Source organism: Bufo bufo, chromosome 9, assembly GCF_905171765.1.
Source record: "Bufo bufo chromosome 9, aBufBuf1.1, whole genome shotgun sequence".
Classification (NCBI taxonomy): Eukaryota; Metazoa; Chordata; class Amphibia; order Anura; family Bufonidae; genus Bufo; species Bufo bufo.
Window position 1 is genome coordinate 25,253,939 of NC_053397.1, and position 20,271 is coordinate 25,274,209.

The 20,271-nt window shown below is 46.0% G+C and overlaps 1 protein-coding gene across 1 annotated transcript in view; it reads left to right on the forward strand.

Moving 5' to 3' along the window:
• Positions 1-20,271, forward strand: part of SUCLG2 (succinate-CoA ligase GDP-forming subunit beta) — a 215,473-nt gene that overhangs the window by 101,504 nt on the left and 93,698 nt on the right. The window contains exons 8-9 of the mRNA XM_040407232.1: positions 10,291-10,452; positions 16,341-16,483. Coding sequence (XP_040263166.1) covers positions 10,291-10,452; positions 16,341-16,483 — 305 coding nt within the window. The remainder of the gene's footprint in view (positions 1-10,290; positions 10,453-16,340; positions 16,484-20,271) is intronic.

The following is a 20,271-nucleotide window of genomic DNA, read 5'->3' on the forward strand; positions in this document are numbered from 1 at the left end:
ATTGCTCCAATAACTCTGCTTATTTCAAGCTAGCAGCTCAGGAGGTGTGTGTCCTTTCTTTCTCGGGGGGGGGGGGGGGGGGGGGGGGGGGGGGGGTGTCCTGCTTCTGCTCTCTCCATGTCACAGCTCAGGGGGGGTGTCCTGCTTCTGCTCTCTCCATGTCACAGCTCAGGGGGGGTGTCCTGCTTCTGCTCTCTCCATGTCACAGCTCAGGGGGGGTGTCCTGCTTCTGCTCTCTCCATGTCACAGCTCAGGGGGGGTGTCCTGCTTCTGCTCTCTCCATGTCACAGCTCAGGGGGGGTGTCCTGCTTCTGCTCTCTCCATGTCACAGCTCAGGGGGGGTGTCCTGCTTCTGCTCTCTCCATGTCACAGCTCAGGGGGTGTGTCCTGCTGCAGCTCTCTCCATGTCACAGCTCAGGGGGGGTGTCCTGCTTCTGCTCTCTCCATGTCACAGCTCAGGGGGTGTGTCCTGCTGCAGCTCTCTCCATGTCACAGCTCAGGGGGGGTGTCCTGCTTCTGCTCTCTCCATGTCACAGCTCAGGGGGGGTGTCCTGCTTCTGCTCTCTCCATGTCACAGCTCAGGGGGGGTGTCCTGCTGCAGCTCTCTCCATGTCACAGCTCAGGGGGTGTGTCCTGCTGCAGCTCTCTCCATGTCGCTGCTCAGGGGGTGTGTCCTTTTGAAACCTTTGGAGCATATACTCGTGTACGGAATTGCATGTGCGGCAATTACCTGATGTGACCTTTAAAGGGGTATTCCGGTATAGGGGAAAACTATTAGATCGATGGGAGTTCTACAGCTGAGACCCCTCCAATCACAAGAGCAGGGGCACCGTACCCCCTGCAGTCCCCTGATATGAACGGATCGGGCAGTTGCGCATGCTTGCATTTCCCATAGAAACGAAGGGAGCGGCCGCACACGTGCCTTACCGGTCACTCTGTTCATTTCAGGGGGGAGTGGGCCCCCATTCTTGCTATCGTTGGCGGTCCCAGCGGTAGGACTCCCACCGATCTAATAGTTAAATAGGGGATAACTTCTAACAACCGGAATGCCCCTTTAAAGTTTTAACTTCAACCCATCAGCTCTGAGCTGGCATTATGGCAGCACCCTATACAGCCATGGACAGTAGTCTGCATTCTGCTGCTGGACTCCACAGGGCAAGTGCCAGGGGCAGCTCTAACAATAGGAGCGCATACATTTGGTTGATCTGTACCTTGTCATTGTCGTCTTTCACCCATTGAAAAGCAAAGGGAAGAAAAAGTTCTAGGCAAATGTGCAAAGATAAAACGCTACATTTTTCGAAAGCCGACGTTCCGTCGTAAACCTCAGAGCGGTTTATCGTTAAAAAGCAATTTATTCATGTGAGTGATAATGAGATACATGAGGCTCATTCAGCTGCGATTTATACTGTGGATGATGTCAGGTTAGCGCCTCTCGATGTTCGCCCCAGCCTTGATGCATCATGTGTAGTTTTTAATGTACAGAAGATCCATATTTTCAACTCCCCAGATCAATCTGCAGAACTCGACAGTGCTTTTTTTTTTTTTTTTTTTCCCCTCCTTCTTCTTCTTTCTTTGCAAAGTTTTTTAAATCAATTTTTGTGCAAACTGTAGTAATCACTCTGTCTGCATGGGCCGGTGCCACTTAATCAATGCCAGGTGAATTGGCAGCATGCTAAGGAGAAAATGGCCTTGTTCTGGAGATTAAAAATCCTGACGGCATTACGCTTTCATAACTAAAAGGCGCATTGCACAATCCAGGAGTCTCGGGCCCCGTTGAATTACCTCGTTAGACTCTGAAAATACCGAGTTATGTCAGAAAAGAAAAGATATTCTTTCCTTTCTGTCTCGGTGCCAAGTGCTTATTTGGCGCATCGTAGCGCTGCCATCTTTTGCAGGTATGTGCGGTACACTGCACCTTTGTTACCTGTCGGATGAAGGCTCATTCGACTGTCAGTTATTTCTCCTGACCACCCCATACTAGGTCACCGGTATCTGATTCATGGGGGTCTGACTCCTGGCACCCTCACCGATCAGCCACAAACGTCAAAGGGGTTGTCCGAATGTTTTATACTGATGATGACCAATCCTGAGGATCGGTCATCAGTATCTGATCGGTGGGGATCCGACTCCCAGCACCCTCCTTGAAGAGGCTGCCACGCCTAGCCCAGTGATAACACGTTCATTGGGCTCATGGCCTAGGCGCAGTTTAGGTCCCATTCAAGTGAATACAGCTGAGTTGCGATAACGAGCACAGCCACTATCCAGTGGGTGGCGCTGTGCTTGGGTAGCTGCGAGGAGGCTGCAGCGGTCACTGGAGCACCACTGCTTTCTCAAACAGCTGATCGGGTGGCGGACCCTTACCGATCAGATGCTGATGACCTGCAGTGAGTGCCCTGTTTTGGTAATTTTCCGCGGTGACCCAGTGTTGCATTCTTGCTCATAGGGTTTTGAGAAATTCCTTTTTTGCAAGATGTGGCTGAAAAGTGTGGCGTTTATCAGTGATGGCGTCGATCGTGCTGCGCCCTTTTGGCTCAATCGGATTTTCCCAGGACGTACTCATTAAAGGTAATGGCCTGGGATGTTGTCTACTGATCCCACCACCTTTTCAGTAGATCAAAGCGCTAGCAATGCTAGGACATTCTGTAATCGCCTCCGGCTCCCTCCTGAGGCCACATGGCGGCCATGCGACATGATGCAAAGCCAAATGGAGCCAATGGGGTGGCAGCGCTATTGGCACCAACTATAACAGTCAGACCACCCCACACATTGGTCATCAGCGGCCTGTCCTAGCGAGATGTCATCATTTGTCACTGGCAGCGCAATCTGCACCAAATATTGAAATCAGGCGGTCATGTTGGTCATTGGTGGCATATCCTGGCAAGATGACCTTTTATATTTGCCATTAAACAATGCGTTTCAAGCCAAAATAATTGATTTATAATTGAAAAGCCTAATGCAGCCAATGGGCTGGCAGTGCAATTGACACCAAATATAGCAGCTGACCTCTTACAAGCCGGTCATTGATGGCATATCCTAGTGAGATGACCTCAATATTTGCAATGGACAACGCATTTCAAGCCAAAATAATTGATTTAGAATTGTCATTCGTTGGTGGCATAGCCTACCGAGACCACACCTGTATTTGCCATTAGACAATGCGTTTCAAGGGAAAATAATTGATTTCCGGAAATACCAGTGGCAGTTTTTTTTAGATGAAGACGAGTAGTCCCCAGATGTCTTTCTGAGAATCCGCAGTTCAGAAGTGTTTTGGACGCCCTGCCAAACAAAGCTTAAGCTTGTAGGAGAATCTTCTAGTTATAGCCGTGATTTCGGCAGAACACAAGACGGCTGAGGGTTTTCATTATTTGCAGCTATCTCTGAGGATTGCTGCACAGCCCTGGTTTTGGCATCGGGATTCTTAGATCCACAAGTCAGACCTTAAAAACCACCTAATTAAACGCCATTAAATGAAATGCGCAGTATACGACTTTCATTAGCGGCATCTAGTTGGCTGAAATGTTGTCCATTGAGTTTCCAGCAAGTGAGTCTGTTTTTTAGTGCCAGCTTGTAATACGGGCCCCATAAAATATCCATGGTCTCCAATGGAAACGAATGAAGAATATTGTAAAGCGAGAGCCATAAATGTCCTGTAAGCAGCTGTTTGCTTTCTTGCTTTCTCTATTAGGTAGATTTTACATAGTCTTAGATGGGCTGTTAGGATTTTTTTTTATATATTTTTTTATATACGTAGATCTATCTATCTCCCGGTTCCTAAGAGATTGGAAGGACTAAGGTTCTATTATATTGCAATTGATATATATATATATATATATATCTCTACACACACACACTGTATATAACAATTCTAGTATAATAAAACCTTAGTTCTTCCATTCTGTTAGGAATCTGGAAAGGAGGGTCCCAGAGTCGCTTCTCCGAATGGCAGCCCATTGATTTCTATGGGGCCGATAGTGCTGTCTACATCGGCAGACTGACCCCCAGCAATCAGAAATTTTTCACCTATCATGTGGCTAGCTGAATGCTACCTTTCACGGAATAACCCTTTTTAAATGGGTGTTTTAGTGGCGAAACATGTAAATGTTTAGATTGGTGGAGTTCTGACCTATGGGAACACCCATCACTAAAATAGGCAACCCATGCCAACACAACTCCCCAACCCTACACATGGCGCACTAGCATGTATGAAGCAGCGGTCAATATTATGCACTGCTCCAATCCATAGAATTCTGTGGTGTTGTGGAGGCGGCCAACCATCTTGGAATATGCCTTAAAGGCGGCCATGGTCTGTCACATGACTCCTCTCTATGGAGTGGTCCTAGATCATGGAGTGGATCACTATACAGTAGCTCTTCTGTGGGATCGGACCAGACGGACTAGCCTTCACTGAACATCAACAAGCCTTTGGTGCCCATGACCTTGTCACTGGTTGTCCTTTCTTGGACCATTTTTGGTAAGTACTAACCACTGCATACTGGGAACACCCCACAAGACCTCCTGTTTTGGAGATGCTCTGACCCAGTCGTCTACTCGTCACAATTTGGCCCTGGTCAAAGTCCTTCAGATCCTTACTTTTGCCCAGTTTCCCTGCTTCCAACGCATCAATCTCAAAAACAGACTGTTCTCTTGCTGTCTCATATATCCCACTCCTCGACAGACACTGGTTTCAATGGTCTGATCAGTGAATCCCCTTCAGTTAATTGTCCTGCTGCTGTAAATGATGCCTCTCCCGGCCCATCCACCATGTTGGATCCATAAAGTAATGAACGCAAATGAATGGGCTATTTCAACCGAGCCTCATCCCGCTTTTTCCTCTTATTGTCTCCCATGTAGCCTTGCATTCTAGTTCACTTGCTTAAAGAGGTATTTAAATGGTATCTCCTATCCACAGGATAAGAGAGAACTCTTAGATTGCTGGGGATCCTATCACAGGGACCCCCACCAGTCATAAGAACGAGAGCCCCCCAAAGTGAACAGAGCGGTCGGTTGGGCATGCACCCCTACACCATTCATTTCTATGGTAGTCCCACCTATCTAATAGGGTGGATAGGGGATAACTATATACCCGGAATACCCCTTTAAGTATTTTCCCAATTGGCTCAGAAAGAGGTAAATGATAAGCGAACGCAACACAAAATTGTCACCCAACGATCGTTGCAGTGGGACAAATTAATTACCGGCGACTCCGACGTGAATGATGTGCAGAAACTTGCGATAAGTAGCTTGTCTAATGGTAATTAAAAGCATATTAAGATGCTTAATTTTAACCATCATGGGAAGATTCTGTGAAGTTTATTAATTAATCTTTAATTTGGCCGCAAAGGAGTCGGAGATTATTCAAATCAGTCGCTGATAAATGTGAAGACCGACAAATGGAGCATTTCTTATAGTGACACACGAAACCGAAGCAGAACGAGTAGAAATAAGCAAGATTGTAAATTACCACAAGGATTTGATTAATAAAATTATGATAATTGAGCTTCCTCTTCATACTAGATGTCTAAAGATTCCAACATTTGATATGGCGTTGGTCTGGACCCGGATAAGTCATAAGTGCATAACGGATGGCGCTGTGCTTGATGAGCTGTGTGGAGGCTGCGCCGCGCACCGACGCTCCTCAAAGAGCTGATCGGTGGGGGTCCTGGGTGTCGGACCACCCCTGATCAGATACCGATAACCTATCCTGAGAAAAGCTCATTGGTTAGAAAAAGTCGGAAAAATTCCTTTAAGAACACAGCACAAAAAAAAGGTCAGCAATAAGATGTGACGTGCATTCGAAGCCATTACTGCAACCCACTGGAAAAACTGAGGATGCTCCGTCTTACTTCTGGGCCCCATAAAAAAATCTTTTGTAAATCTGAATGTTTCAAATTGGACCCAAGTGTTTTCTGAGCCAAATGGCTTCATAACGACTCCGATATTAGATTTAAATTCCAACGTAAAAACCAATAAGTTTTTATCCCCCTCCGATCCGGGGATTACCGCTTATCTGTGTCTTGCTATAAACCTGCCAAAAACAGCCCTGCACTCGCTCTATTTCTCAATTTAGGAGTTGTAAGTCAAATGTTTTTTTTTTTTTTTTTGCCGTAGTCTAACTTAATAGGAATTTGTACCCGCAGCGTACTGCGCATTAGATCAGATATTTGCACGGTAAGCAGAACACGCAGTAAAATACAACTTTGAAGTTCATTTTTGGAAAATAGAATCGGCTCATCTCCGAGAGGGCAGAAGTCTAATCTGATTCCGAGAGCTCGATTAGAAAATAACGGAGGCAGGTTGGTGATAGAGTAATGGCGGGTAAATGGGGGGTGGGGGGTGCTATGGATGTTATTGTCACCATCTCCGCTGCTTGGGAAGGCTGAGTCAGATGAGATCTTATTTGGATTTTTGCTCTCTATGTGGAGATTAGTGAAAAAAAAAAAAAAAAAAATTCCCTGCTTATGACTTAGCATTGGCGGGGGGAAAGAAGGGCTTTCCAGGCTGTGTAAATCATGACAAGACCCCGGCGCCTTCACGTCCGGCTGTCAGGCACAGTTAACATTATGCACATATAGCCGTCTGCAGTCCCTGTGATACGTAGGCGTCGATTCGGCGGTCACGCGGGGACGCAACTTGTAACGGGCCCTGTTGGCGGTTTAATTGAACGGCTTCCTCTGCACCCGTAGCCTTGAGGATGACGATGATGCAGTTGCAGTAACTACATGATTTTTACTTGTGGTGGTCCCTGGTGACTAGCGGGAGGTTCCTTTAGACTATCTCCGTAACCCAGTCTTGGGTCCCGCTTCTCAACGTACGCCAGCCGAACACATTGCATTGCAGGGAGCCACAGCGCTGTACATGTAGATACTCTTACTGGAGGCGCGCGTTTCAGACGTTGCAGCAGTTATTTAAAACCCAGTTAAAACATATAATTGTTTGTTAATGGTCAAATAAAATTTTCCCGTAACAGTTTAATGCTCGTGTATGAGTAGGACAGTCGCCATCTGGTCACGGCTGTGTAATTCGGCAATCACTGGGATAATAATAAAGAGAGAAGCCAATTAAAGTTAAGCAACTTGTCTCGCCGGTGATGAAGTTGTTTACTTGTTGGGATTAAATAATGGGTTAATCTCGTGCCGTCGGTGGCTGTTTATTTGGAGAGAGTCAGTGGTGGAAATATTGCTCAATTAAGCTACCACGTTGTATGCCGGGAATAGGACGCATTTGCCTAATCCTATAATACAGATATCTGCAGACTGCAGGCAGTTACCAGTCAATCAGGAGGAACCATGATGTTGGTGGCGGTGCCCGTCCCGTCCCACCCTCCCCTTGGATGATGTAATGTCCAAGTGTTAAAGGGGATTAGAAAACAGTGATGGCAATTCTTACCACTCTTGTCTATAGGCCCCGTTCACATGAATAGGAATGAAGTGCACTACCAGACACAGCCCATGGACAAGAGCGACGCCATTTTTGGGGATAGTTGATAACTGTATGATCGATGGGATCCGACTGCCGGGACCCTAACCAATCAAGAGAATTGGTGTCTCCAGTGTAACTGGATCGGTGGTCTACGTAAGTGACCTCCGCTCTCTTCACTGTTTGTTGGACCGCCATTGTTCAGCTATCTCCATCAGTCCCATGCTGAAGAAGTGAGTGGAGCACTGGGCGTGCTCGGTTTTGAGACACCCTTTAATAAGGGCCATGATATAAAGGAGTCTTCTTGATGCCCGACTCTCAATTCTGGTCACAATGGTTGAGTAAATTGTGCTTGGGTTCTGTTCACATCTGCGTTAGGGGTGCTGTTAGGAGCCTCTGTTGCAGATCCTGTGGTTTTCATGTGCTGTTTTCCCGTCAAAATGGTAGACATCTTGGGAACCTGACAGAACCCATGATAAGTTAGTGGGATCCATTGGTCGGCATTGGTGTCGACTGATCAGTCACAGTCTTTTAAACGGGTGCTACAACCTGGTACACAAGTGATCCTGTAGGTCCATCGGTCGTGTTGGTCGGGCATGTTGTCTGGCAGAGGGGGGGGGGGTGTAAGATCAGCTGAATGAGTCTTTGGGGGACCGCTTTCTTAGGTGCACAGACATTAAGACCGCTGATTGCGTCAGGAGCCTCCCCTCTGCCATGTCTGCAGTACATCAAAAAGATCCCTAAGCCTCGCCCCCTTAATTAACGTCTGCCCCGTCCGTTCCCTAGCTGTAGATGGAAAGACGATGCAGATCGGAGCCTTTGTTCTCGTCATAATTTCTGCAGGTTTGCTTGTTTCAGGAACATGCAGAAAATCCTGTAGATTGACAAACAGTGAGGGCAAGATTACCCGTTTCCTTTTATGATTCACTTCTAGATTTAAAAGGGGGTTGTGCAAAGATTAACGTAAAAATTGAAAATCAGACATCATATAGGACATGACAAACACTTTCTAACAAAGCAGGAACCAGCCCTGTACCTCACATGGATCCAGAGATCTCCCCTTTCATTCCTCCAATTGCTGACCGTTCTAGGGGTGTGTCCTTTCTCAGGGGATGTGTCCTTTCTGCTGCAGCTCTCTCCCTGCAACTATCACAGCTTCCAAACGTAGATACAGCTGGTGGCAGTTGTAGGATGGAACTGATCATGTGGAATCTCCGTACGTGGCTATGCACATTAGTATACATAGTAAACACCGGTGGGCACCATTATAGGTCACGGTTTATACCTGTAGATACAGGTGGTGGAAGTTGCAGGATGGAACTAAGCATGTGCGCCCACCTCAGCAAGGTGGACAGAGAAATAAGGAAAAGAACCGACAGAAGGTGGCGCTATACACATAGATCTTGTTGAATCTTTGGCTATAAGGTCCGTCTGCTGCTTTAAAAAATAATAATAATCTGATCATCTGTCCAGAGTTTTTGTCATTGCCCTGTGTAAATGTGCCCAACGTGCATGCATATGTATTAGGGAGTCGGGAGAGGTAGTGTTTGGACGACAGCTATATACCCTGTATGGCCAGCTTTAGTGTCCCTGGACTGAAGTAGACCAATTGGGCTGAAGGTAACCTGAAGATGCATAAGCTTCCACCCCAGGAGTGATGGGCCTGCTGAACAGCCCTAAAAATTGAAAGTCAATCTCAGGCTGGCGACCCGTGTCTGCCACTGTCCTGCTGTCCCAAGCAGGTGCCGGCATCGCTCCACTCTCCCCGGGTGTATTCGGACGAGTGCTCAGTGAACTTCCTTACCACACGGATAGATTGCAGCCTCCCTATTTAGGCTACTTTCACAGATCCGGCAGGGATGAGCAAAAACGCTTCCGTTACTAAAATGCAACCGTCTGCATCCGTTATGAACGGTTATATTATCTTATGTACATCATTGAAGGTCAATGAGGAACGGATCTGTTTTGTATTGTGTCTGAGAAAACGGATCCGTCCCCATTGTCCTGCATTGTGTGTCATGCAGGATCCGTTTTGCTCCGCATCCCATTTTTTGTCTGACTACCCTTGTCCCGTACCTTGTCCGTCTACCGATTCTGCTCCTTCCCGCCTGCCCTGACCTTGGAACTGCTTCCTGGAATACTCACGTACATAGCCTGCCCTGATCTTTGACCATTTTCAGACTACGCTTTTTTGCCCTTGTTTGAGTCCTTGTTGCTTCTCTCCGGTGTCTCTGACTACATGGGTCAGCAGCCAACTACACCAAGACTACTTTAGGAGGTGGCAACCTGGCTGGTTCCCTGCAGCGAAGTCCAGATACCTAAAAGGTGAATGCCAGGACAATGCCATTAGGCTTAGACCAAAGTCAAACTGGTTAGTCTGCACCGAGGGTCCACACCCACCGCTCATTGCAGTCAGGAATGAGTGCTGGACACTAATAGCTTCATTATGTATCTCAGATCGTCACAAAGATTGCATGTCTAAACTCTACTTTTTCTTCTATTGTTACCCTGTTGTCCCACTGTCATCTCTTTACTGTATTTTCTGTGGAAAACTCAGAACAAAACGCCTTCCTGTATAATTGATCAAACGGCTTGTACTCAATAAACCTAATTAGCGGCACAAAATAATAAAGCATTAAAACAATAGGAAGTAATGGCTCCGTCCTAATTATGTTCTTTCTCTAGATTTGCTCATCCATCCGCCCGTCGTCTTTGGATAGATAATAGATGTTTGTGTCGTCGTTACGTCGACAGATTTGTTTTATATCTCTTCGCATTGTGGTTTCTAATCTTCTAAGCTCGAGGAAGAATTGCCTTGGCATCGGGTAACTTCTCATTCTTCTCTTCTCCCATTTATTTTTTTTGTCACCACAGTCGTGTGCTTTGATGCTAAAATTAACTTTGACGACAATGCCGAGTTCAGACAAAAGGAGATATTTGCAATGGATGACACATCGGAAACCGATCCCATTGAGAGCGAGGCCGCAAAGTACGACTTGAAATACATCGGTATGGATGGGAACATTGCTTGTTTTGGTAAGAACAGAAGTATTCCAACAGATCTTTTGTATCAACTAATTGTTCATTTTAATGAAGCTTTTATTTCGCCGGTTTGGTATGATTTGTGTTCCGGTGGCGGTGGGAACAATGCAGTCCTTGCGGGTTTGTTTTGTTCTTTATGTCTAGTTTTGATTAACAATATTGTAGATGTTGGCATGAGTGCTGATCCTCTGGTATTTCAGTTCAAGACATGAATTTGCAATATGCTAAGCATTCAAAGCACCACCAGTACGGTGTCTTCAGAGAGTCTTCAGAGTGACTTTTCACATTTTATGTCTCTTCAGTAAGTGGCATTTATCATGTAGAGAAAGTTTATACGAGACACTTAGTAATATATTGTGATTGTCCATATTGCTTCCTTCTCTGGCTGGATTCATTTTTCCATCACATTATACACTGTTCGTTTCCATAGTTATGACCATCCTGGAATCCAGCCGCGGTGGTCGCGCTTGCACACTATAGGAAAAAGTGCCAGCCTCTCTGGTGGCCGAGACCATGGCAGTGCACATAGGCTGGTGCTTTTTCCTATAGCGTGCAAGCACGACCACCCGTGATGGATTGCAGGGTGGACGTAACCATGGATACGAGCAGTGTATAATGTAATGGAAAAATTAATGAAGCCAGCAAAGGAGGCAATATGGACAATCACGATACATTGCCAAGTGCCTTGTGTTAACTTTCTCTACAGAATAAAGGCTATATGCTGAAGTGACAGAACCCCTTTTTAGCCCCCCCCCCCCCAATCAATCTGCACTCAAAACCCCATAATGAGAAAGTGAAAACAATTTTAGAAACTTTTGTAAATTTATTAAAAAGGAAGAGCTAAAATTTCTCATGGACGTAAGCACTCAGTGCCTTTTACTAGGGCACTTTTGAAATTTGCCTCTGGGAGGTCCTGATCATCTTTGAAATGTTTCTGCACCTTGATCGGAGTCACCTGTGCTAAATTCAGTTAATTGGCCATGATTTTGAAAGACACAATCTGTTTAAGGTCTCACAGCTGACAATGCATATCAGAGCAAAAACCAAGCCATGAGGAGGAAAGAACTGCCTGTAGAGCTCAGAGACAGGATTGTGTGCTGGCACAGATCTGGAGAGGGGGACAGAAACATTTCTGCTGCGCTGAAAGATCCCAGGAACACTGTGGCCTCCATAATTCTTAAATGGAAGAAGTTTGGAACAACCAGGACTCTTCCTAGAACTGGCCTCCCCACCAAAGTAAGTAGTGGAGGAAAAGTGCCTTGGTAAGAGAGGTGATCAAGAAGCCAATGGTCATTCTGGCTGAGCTCCAAAGATCCTGTGTGCAGATGGGAGAAACTTCCAGAAGGTCCACCATCACTGCAGCACTCCACCAGTCTGGGCTTTTAAGACATAGTGGACATGAAGAAGCATTGAGTGGCCCTGACTTAAACCCGATCTAACATCTCTGGAGAGACCTGAAAATGACTCTCCACCAACGGTCCCCATTCAGCCTGACAGCTCGAGAAGATCTGCAGAGAAGAATGGCAGAAAGTCCCCAAATCCAGGTGTTGAAACCTTGTGGCATCCTCCCCAAGAAGACTGGAGGCTGTAATCACTGCCAACGGGGCTTCAACTAAGTACTGAGTAAAGGGTCTAAATATTTATGCAATATTTTAGTTTTTACTTTTTAATAAATTAGCAAAGATTTACAATATTCTGTTCTCACTTTTTCATTATGGACTATTGAGAGCAGAATGATGGGGGTCTTATGACTTTCTGAATGCATTATGTGCCACGTATCAGTACATGTATATAAGGTGCATACACTGTGTAAATTTGTAATTACATTACATTACTTATCCTGTACTGATCCGGAGTTACACCCTGTCTTATACTCCAGAGCTGCACTCACTATTCTGCTGGTGGAGTCACTGTGTACATACATTACATATCCTGTACTGATCCTAAATTACATCCTGTCTTATACTCCAGAGCTGCACTCACTATTCTGCTGGTGGAGTCACTGTGTACATACATTACATTACTTATCCTGTACTGATCCTAAATTACATCCTGTCTTATACTCCAGAGCTGCACTCACTATTCTGCTAGTGGAGTCCCTGTGTACATACATTGCATTACTTATCCTGTACTGATCCCGAGTTACGTCTTGTATCATACTCCAGAGCTGCACTCACTATTCTGCTGGTGGAGTCACTGTGTATATACTAGGGATCGACCGATTATCGGTTTGGCCGATATTATCGGCCGATATTGAGGATTTTGAATGTTATCGGTATCGGCATCTATTTTGCCGATATACCGATAACATATTGGGAACACAGAACGCGCTGCTCTCAGCGCTCTCTGTGTTCCCTCAGCAGCACAGGGGAGAAGGAAGCAGTGTCTCCCTCCCCCTGTGCTGCTGCTGCCGCTGCCGCCAATGAGAGGAGAGAACATAAGAGGAGGGGAGGGGCTGTGGCCACCGCTCCACCAATGAAGATAAGCCTTTCATTCATTCATATACAGGAGGCGGGAGCTGGCTGCAGAATCACATAGCCGGCTCCCGACCTCTGAGTGGTAACTGCGGTCCGCGGTAGTTAACTCCTCAGGTGCCGCGGATCGCAGCTACCGCTCATGGTGGCGCAGTGCCCCCCCCCCCCCAAGCCCCCCAGTATTAATCATTGGTGGCGCAGTGCGCCCCCCATCCCAATAGTAAAAACATTGGTGGCGCAGTGCACCCCCCCCCCCCCCCCCCCCCCCACCCAGTATTACTCATTGGTGGCAGTGGCCACAGGATCCCCTCTCCCCTGCTCCTCCGATCGGAGCCCCAGCTGTGTAATCCTGTTGCTCCGATCGGTTACCATGGCAGCCAGGACGCTATTGAAGCCCTGGCTGCCATGGTAAGCTCCATGCTGCTGTGTGCACAAAGCACAGATCAGCAGGGACAGAGTGAGATCCTATTCACCCTGATAGAGATCTATCAGGGTGAATAGGACAAGGGTTCTAGTCCCTAAGGGGGCTAAAAGTTAGTAAAAAAAAAAAAAAAACACAAAAATATTAATTATAAATGAAAAAGATTTAAAAAAAATACACATTAACAATAAACATATTAATTTTCAGCAGATTTGTGTAGGAAATTTTTTTTTTTCTCAAAAATGAAAATTCCCAGAATATCGGTATAAATTATCGGCTATCGGCCTGAAAGTTCACAAATTATCGGTATCGGCCCTAAAAAATCAATATCGGTCGATCCCTAGTACATACATTACATTACTTATCCTGTACTGATCCCGAGTTACATTCTATATTATACTCCAGAGCTGCGCTCGCTATTCTGCTAGTGGAGTCCCTGTGTACATACATTGCATTACTTATCCTGTACTGATCCTGAGTTACGTCTTGTATTATACTCCAGAGCTGCACTCACTATTCTGCTGGTGGAGTCACTGTTTAGATACATGACTTATCCTGTACTGATCCTGAGTTATATCCTGTGTTATACTCCAGAGCTGCACTCACTATTCTGCGTGTTATTAAAAGTAGAATTAAGACGGCACTTCTTAGAGCGTACCTTAGCAGAACAAGCTTTGTGCAAATCCTGAACAAGAAGGCAATATTGTAGACTCTAGCTCAGGATCGTGAATACAGCTCTTGGCTATAATACAGACTGTAATGAAGCTGAATTAGTGGCTGTACTCCAGGTTGGCCTGTAATAAATCTAGAAGAAGGGATACTTATGGATTAAAAGGGTTGTCTGTTATTTTTTATGGTGTGTGTGTGTATATATATATTGGTGCAGGTTGAAGGACGAGGACTGTCTGCTGTATATGCGAGTCTTGCAGTCTTTAAGTGGTCAATAACTGATCTGTGCTTCCCATAATGTATTAGTTATTGTTGTTTTATATTGGTGTAATATTGTTATTATTTGGCAATTCAGTTGTTTAATAAACCGTTAAAAAGAAAAAAATCCTGTGAAAACTGTAATCGCCGCTCTCAGACGACCCCCTAATAGTTGTGGTGGAAGCTGCAAATTACTGTCATAAGCTTGGATCCTAAGCCAGGCTTTCCACTCACCAGGCGGTAGTAAAAACTGTGCGAGGAATCGCCGCGCAGGGTTTTGTGATTCTACCTGGAGAGTCCTCCGCACATGAATTTATACCGGAGCCATTTCATATACATCAAACGCCAAAGGAGATGACAGGCACGGTGAGGGAGGATGGGTGGACGCCTCCATAAACTCTGGATGAGTCAATTATAATGGAAGCCGGCAATGCTAAAACTAATTACTGATATTGATATGGCTGCCAAGGAGGACGACCTGCGTGGAAACAGTCCCCTGAGTTATGGAGGTCCTTGTGCAGCAGCCTAATTGGTGCAGTTGTAGTCTTTACACCCCCTACTGTCCAAGCCCTGATAAAAAGTGGGGTAAATGACCCTTCTCGGCTTAGTCTTAGCTGCTCTTTGCATAGAAACAGAACTTTACAGTAACCCCCAATTTATCGTTGATTCTGATGGTTGCGTTTAAAGAGGACCCGTCCCCTCACCTGACATGTCAGATTTAGTAATTACTTGCATCCCCCCATGTAATAACAATTCTGGAGCATCTATTCTTATTCCTGTATTATTCCTGCTAGAAGTTTACAAATAAATTGCCGGCAATCTGCAGGAAAGGTACTGCCCGGTGTTACCAGTAGTGGGTGTGTCTGACTCTGTCCAATCACTGCTGCTGGTCTCACGCTGTGCAGAGACACACCCCCCAAATGGTAACACTCGTCTGCACCTTTACTGCAAGCTGCTTGCAATTCATTCATAAATTTGCTAGTAGAAATAATAGAGGAATGCCACAACATAGAGTCCTAAAAAGAGACGGCTCCTCTTTTTAACAAAGTTCATCACCATTACAGATCATCTTCAGGATATTGATGGCCTCTCCTTAGGACATCATATCGGTGGGGGGTCTGACTCCACCACGATCAGTTGTTTGATAGGCCACGGAGCCCTGCAGCCTCTGCATTTTTTACATGGGTCCATCTACCTGCAAGGCTCCCTTCTTAGTGGTGATGGTGCAGGGTGCGGCGGCTCCAAAACCCTGCACCGCTGCCATTTAGTAGACTGCCTGCAGGTAGGTGGAGGCGTGGAAACTCTGAAGACGCTGCGGCCGGGTGTGAGCGGTGGACCCCCACCTATCTCTGACATAGGCCATCAATATTCTGAACCTGGAAAACTCTTTTAACTCTTCTATATTTAAGAGAAGCAGTCTGCATCCTGTGGTCCCCCATAACTTTTGTGAAACGCCCAGCAAGCATGGCTGGGAGTTGTAGTTTACCGATAGCTGACAACGATTAGGGATTTGGAGTAAATGGCAATGCCTAGGGGAAACCGAGGAGGACACGTGGACAACGCTCCACTGCGGTTTCATATCATATACTGCAACATTGGATGTTTGGAAGTGAAAGTCTTCCCCAGATCTGCACATAGCGCAGATACCTTACCTTCTTTCCCAATACCTGCTTGCTGTGAGTGAATGGAAACAGACTATGAAAACATATCCTAATTGTGTCCAACTGACACAGGTCCACATGCGTTCATGTGCCTACATCATGGCGCGGTATCAGACTCTGGAATAAAGCAAGAATGTTCCCAATTACTGACACAAAGCAGATTAAGCAGAGATTATTAAAACGATGAAGAATTCAAGAATTGAAGGTTTTTTTTTCCTTGGTCCATGGAATGATTTTTATATATCCCTGATTCCAGACCTTGGTATCATCATCCTCTGTTCACGGTTATGATAAGCGGCCAGAGGGGCGGTATTTTTTGGGCGTGTACTGTTTTTTGAAGTGTAATTGTTGACTATTTCCTGTGTAATTTGCTCCCTTGATTTCCCTTTTCTTCTTCAGTGAACGGGGCCGGTCTTGCCATGGCTACCTGTGACATCATTGACCTCCACGGGGGAAAACCTGCAAACTTCCTCGATCTTGGAGGTGGTGTGAAGGAGTCTCAGGTCTATCAGGCCTTCAAGCTGCTCACTGCAGACCCCAAGGTAACGTCATTAATTGCGCTAATTTCACACTGCGTTTTCAATGCCCATTTGATGTATGCACTGCAAAAGCTTCCGATGCATATCAAACATATCCATAGGCGCCCTTCACCCAGTGGAGGTCAGAAGAGTGTCCTGCTGACATACTCTACGCAGCAAATGCAGCGTCAAGGAGCATCCAGTAGGGTACGACCACGCTTGGTGTAAATGCTGAGGATTCTCCACGATGCAACTTTGGGCAGAAAATCTGCAGCATTTACAGTACAAGCGAAGTGCATGAGAGCCGAAAAACCCACCGTATTAGCTCACCTACACTACGCTTCAGGCCTTCCATGCGCAGCATGTACATTTATGCTGTAGGTTTATGGCTGATCTTGGTGATCTTGTTGCAGTCGCAAAGATTGCCGTGCCACCGTTGAACTGCTGAATTTTTTTCTGACTCTGTGGTCATGACCGCTTGCGAGTCGTGCTGCTGCCGCCGTCTTGTAGCTCAGTGTTTGCAGTGCTGCGCAGTGTTCATTGGTCTCGCAGCGGTGTCGGTGAGCTAGATCGCTGTGTAGACTCAGCCTTAGGGCTCATGCACACGGCCGGGGACGTTCTGTGCATTGGTTTGCGGTCCCCAATGCACAGGCAACATCTGTACGGATTCTGCAGATGGATCCAGACCCATTGAACTTGAATGGGTCCGTGATCCTTCCGCACCGCAAAAAAGTAGAGCATGAGGGGCGCAGTTTCTGTATGAAAGCAGCCATGTTTTTGTAATCTCATACAGGCCCATTTATCGGTCATTATTCAGAGACTTCTGTTTGACCCCAAACCTTTTATTTTTTTTCCTTCACTTTCCACAATGTTGCAACCGATTCTAATCTCATTTTACTTTATAAGATTGGATTTTTACACTTTGGGCTTTTTTTTTTTTATGCAAAGTTAAAAATAATATCCCTGATGTTTAGTGACTCCCGAGAATCCAGAACCCAGCCCATGCCACGTAGTGATCTGCCGTACGTGCTGCCTGGGATTCTAGATCCTACCTGTAATTGGTCCCAGCGTGCGGTGTAATTGATTATGAGTAGTGTACAGATAAATCATCTCGCCGAGCTACACAAAATATAAAAAATTCCTCTAATTAGTGGCCCGTCTATGCAGAAAACTGGAATTTACAGGGCGTCCTATGACTTGCAGTTGTCGTTGTGATAAATGGTGTGCGGAGTTTACTTGGCTGGAGGTTTATGAAGGTGAATTGCTGTCTGTGCGCGTTATACGACATAACCTAGGTGACCGGTATCCTATATCTGTCCACAGTAAACCATACTGAGCTACCATTGCCTAGTTAATTCCTACCTCCCATGGAAGTAAGTGGATGAATAGAGAGAGGCATGCGCATGCGCAGCGGCTGTTCCGTTCCTTCTCAGGGGTGTCCCCACCAAAGACATTTCATGCCAGGCGAGTCAGGGGGACACCAGTTCTGGAGAAAGGTGCTGGTCCCAGAGGTTGGGACTAGCAGATATCCTATGGATATGTCATAAATCCCTTTGCATCCATTGCTCGATTTTTGTATTGTAAGCATCGATAACACCACATATTATGTCTAAAGGGGTTCTCTCACCTCGGACATTGGTGGCATATCGCTAGGTTATGCCACCAGTGGCAGATAGGTGCGGGATCCACCTCTCGGAGCCATTCCCAACTCAAGAAAAGGACCCCCAGAGTGAACAAAGGGCAGTCACACATGCATGGCCGCCATCCATTTATTGCTGTGGGACTCCTGCAAATATTTTTGGAACGCCTACAGAAACGGATGGAGAGCGCGCCAAAAGGGACAGAGGCAGAGAGAGCAGGAAATAAGGAGGTGGATTTTTTAAGAATTTATTGAAGAATTCGTAAGCGTAATATTTTATGGCTGTAAGATTAAAGACGATGTAACTGTTTTAATAGTATGTATTCTCCCCCACCACCCCCTTTTTGGAGCTCATAAAGCTTCTCCCCAAGTTAAAGGGGTATTCTGGTTGTTTGACCTTATCCCCTATCCACAGATAGATTGGTGGAGGTAATACCGCTGGAACACCCATGATCCTGAGAATGGGGGCTCCGTACTGCCAGCGGGCCCCCCGGAAACGAGAATGGAGTGAGACCAGTCAGGCATATGCACGACCGCTCCATTAATTTCTATGAGAATTCCGTAGCTATCTCCGGAACTCCCATAGAAATCAATGGAGGCTTGTGCGACCATCCCCTCCGTTCATTGCAAGGGGGTATGGGGCCCCCGTTCTCGTGATCGAATATTTGGCCTACAGCTATCTAAGGCAATTAGATAATATAGTGATTATAATATAGCGGAGTAATGTAGTCTGTCCACAATCAATATCAAATTCTTCCAAGCTGAACCAGAGCTGCAGTCGTCGTGCATCAGGCTTTTACTCCTCGAGGGGTTAACTTTTATTTTTTTTTTTCCTTATCCAAAAGAGCCTGTTTTGTTTCCTGCCGTCTCCGTAGGTTATGTCTTGTGGTCTAATCCCAAGAAATCCAGAGTCCCTGCTATCTTCAGCTAATGGAATTATATCTCCTGAATCCCCGCACCGGCGGCGCGGTGTCGGAGCCTGCCCGGCCCTGGTGTTCCTGTCAGACTTCTTCCTGTGTCTGTGAATTCTCTGCATTATCTACAGCAAGCACGGGTGACATCCGGCGAGAGGCGAGGGCTCCGCCTGGGGCTCTCCTGCCTCCCTAAGGCTCTCTCGCGCTCTCCGCAGGTTAATTATTTCATTTTCAGTTTATCATGGAGTTACTTTCTCTCCCTCCTTATTAATCGTTATCACAGGCGATGCACCTTTCCCCGTCTTCCCTCCTCAATTAAAACAAAGACAAAATTGTTTCTGAGCAAACATCTGTGGCTGCGTCGGAATAATTGGAGACCTTACCGTACTTCTGTAAACAGCCTGTAATTAACACATTTAAAAGTTGAACTCGTTAGACAGAAGGTTAAACGCACTTATTGAATTTTTCCCGCTTGCCGCGAGCTGCTAATATATAACGCTCGTGGGTTTGATGAACAACAACAAAAAAAGAAAACCTCCCACAAAGTCCTAAACAGTCGTCATTTAGGCGTGGCTTGGGACTGGTGAAAGGTACCTAGATTAGACATCTAGACGCTACACTTGCCGTAAAGTGAGACTGCCTCTTTAAGGAGGTTGTGTCACCAGGAAATGATGGGTGGGCCTCCGATCTCTGAGAGCCCGCCGATCCTGAGAATGAAGGGGATGCAGCACTGGCTTAGCACCAAAATCCACCTCTGATCTCATCAGAGGCTCAGATTTCTGCTCGGTCTCTCCACGGTGCTTTACACTGCCGCTCTGCTTGTTCAGACTGGTTGCGAAGTTTAGGCACGTGCTCACCAGGAAGTCAAGACTTCCTGTAAGAGAAGAATTATTTCACACATATAGCATACGTGCTCAAGGCTCATGGTTGGATCCTGGAGATCTGCATTTAACCAACAGTCCAGGCTAATGGGGCCAATAAAAAAAAATGGGGTGGAATTAGCATTCAAACTCAGGCAGTCACGCCATGCACATTTTCAGCCAACCACGGCCCAAAAAAAAAAAATCCAACCTGACAGATAATTTGTTTTACAGACAATAGTCTGCTGTCTCGCGTCTCCCAATGCCTGAAATCAACCTTTTTGACTCACTTTTATATTATGTAAATGGACTTGTCCAAGATTTTGTAATTTATGGTCTCGGCATAGCCCATCAATATCGAAATCCTGAATAACTTATTTTCTAGGTTTTCCTAGAATT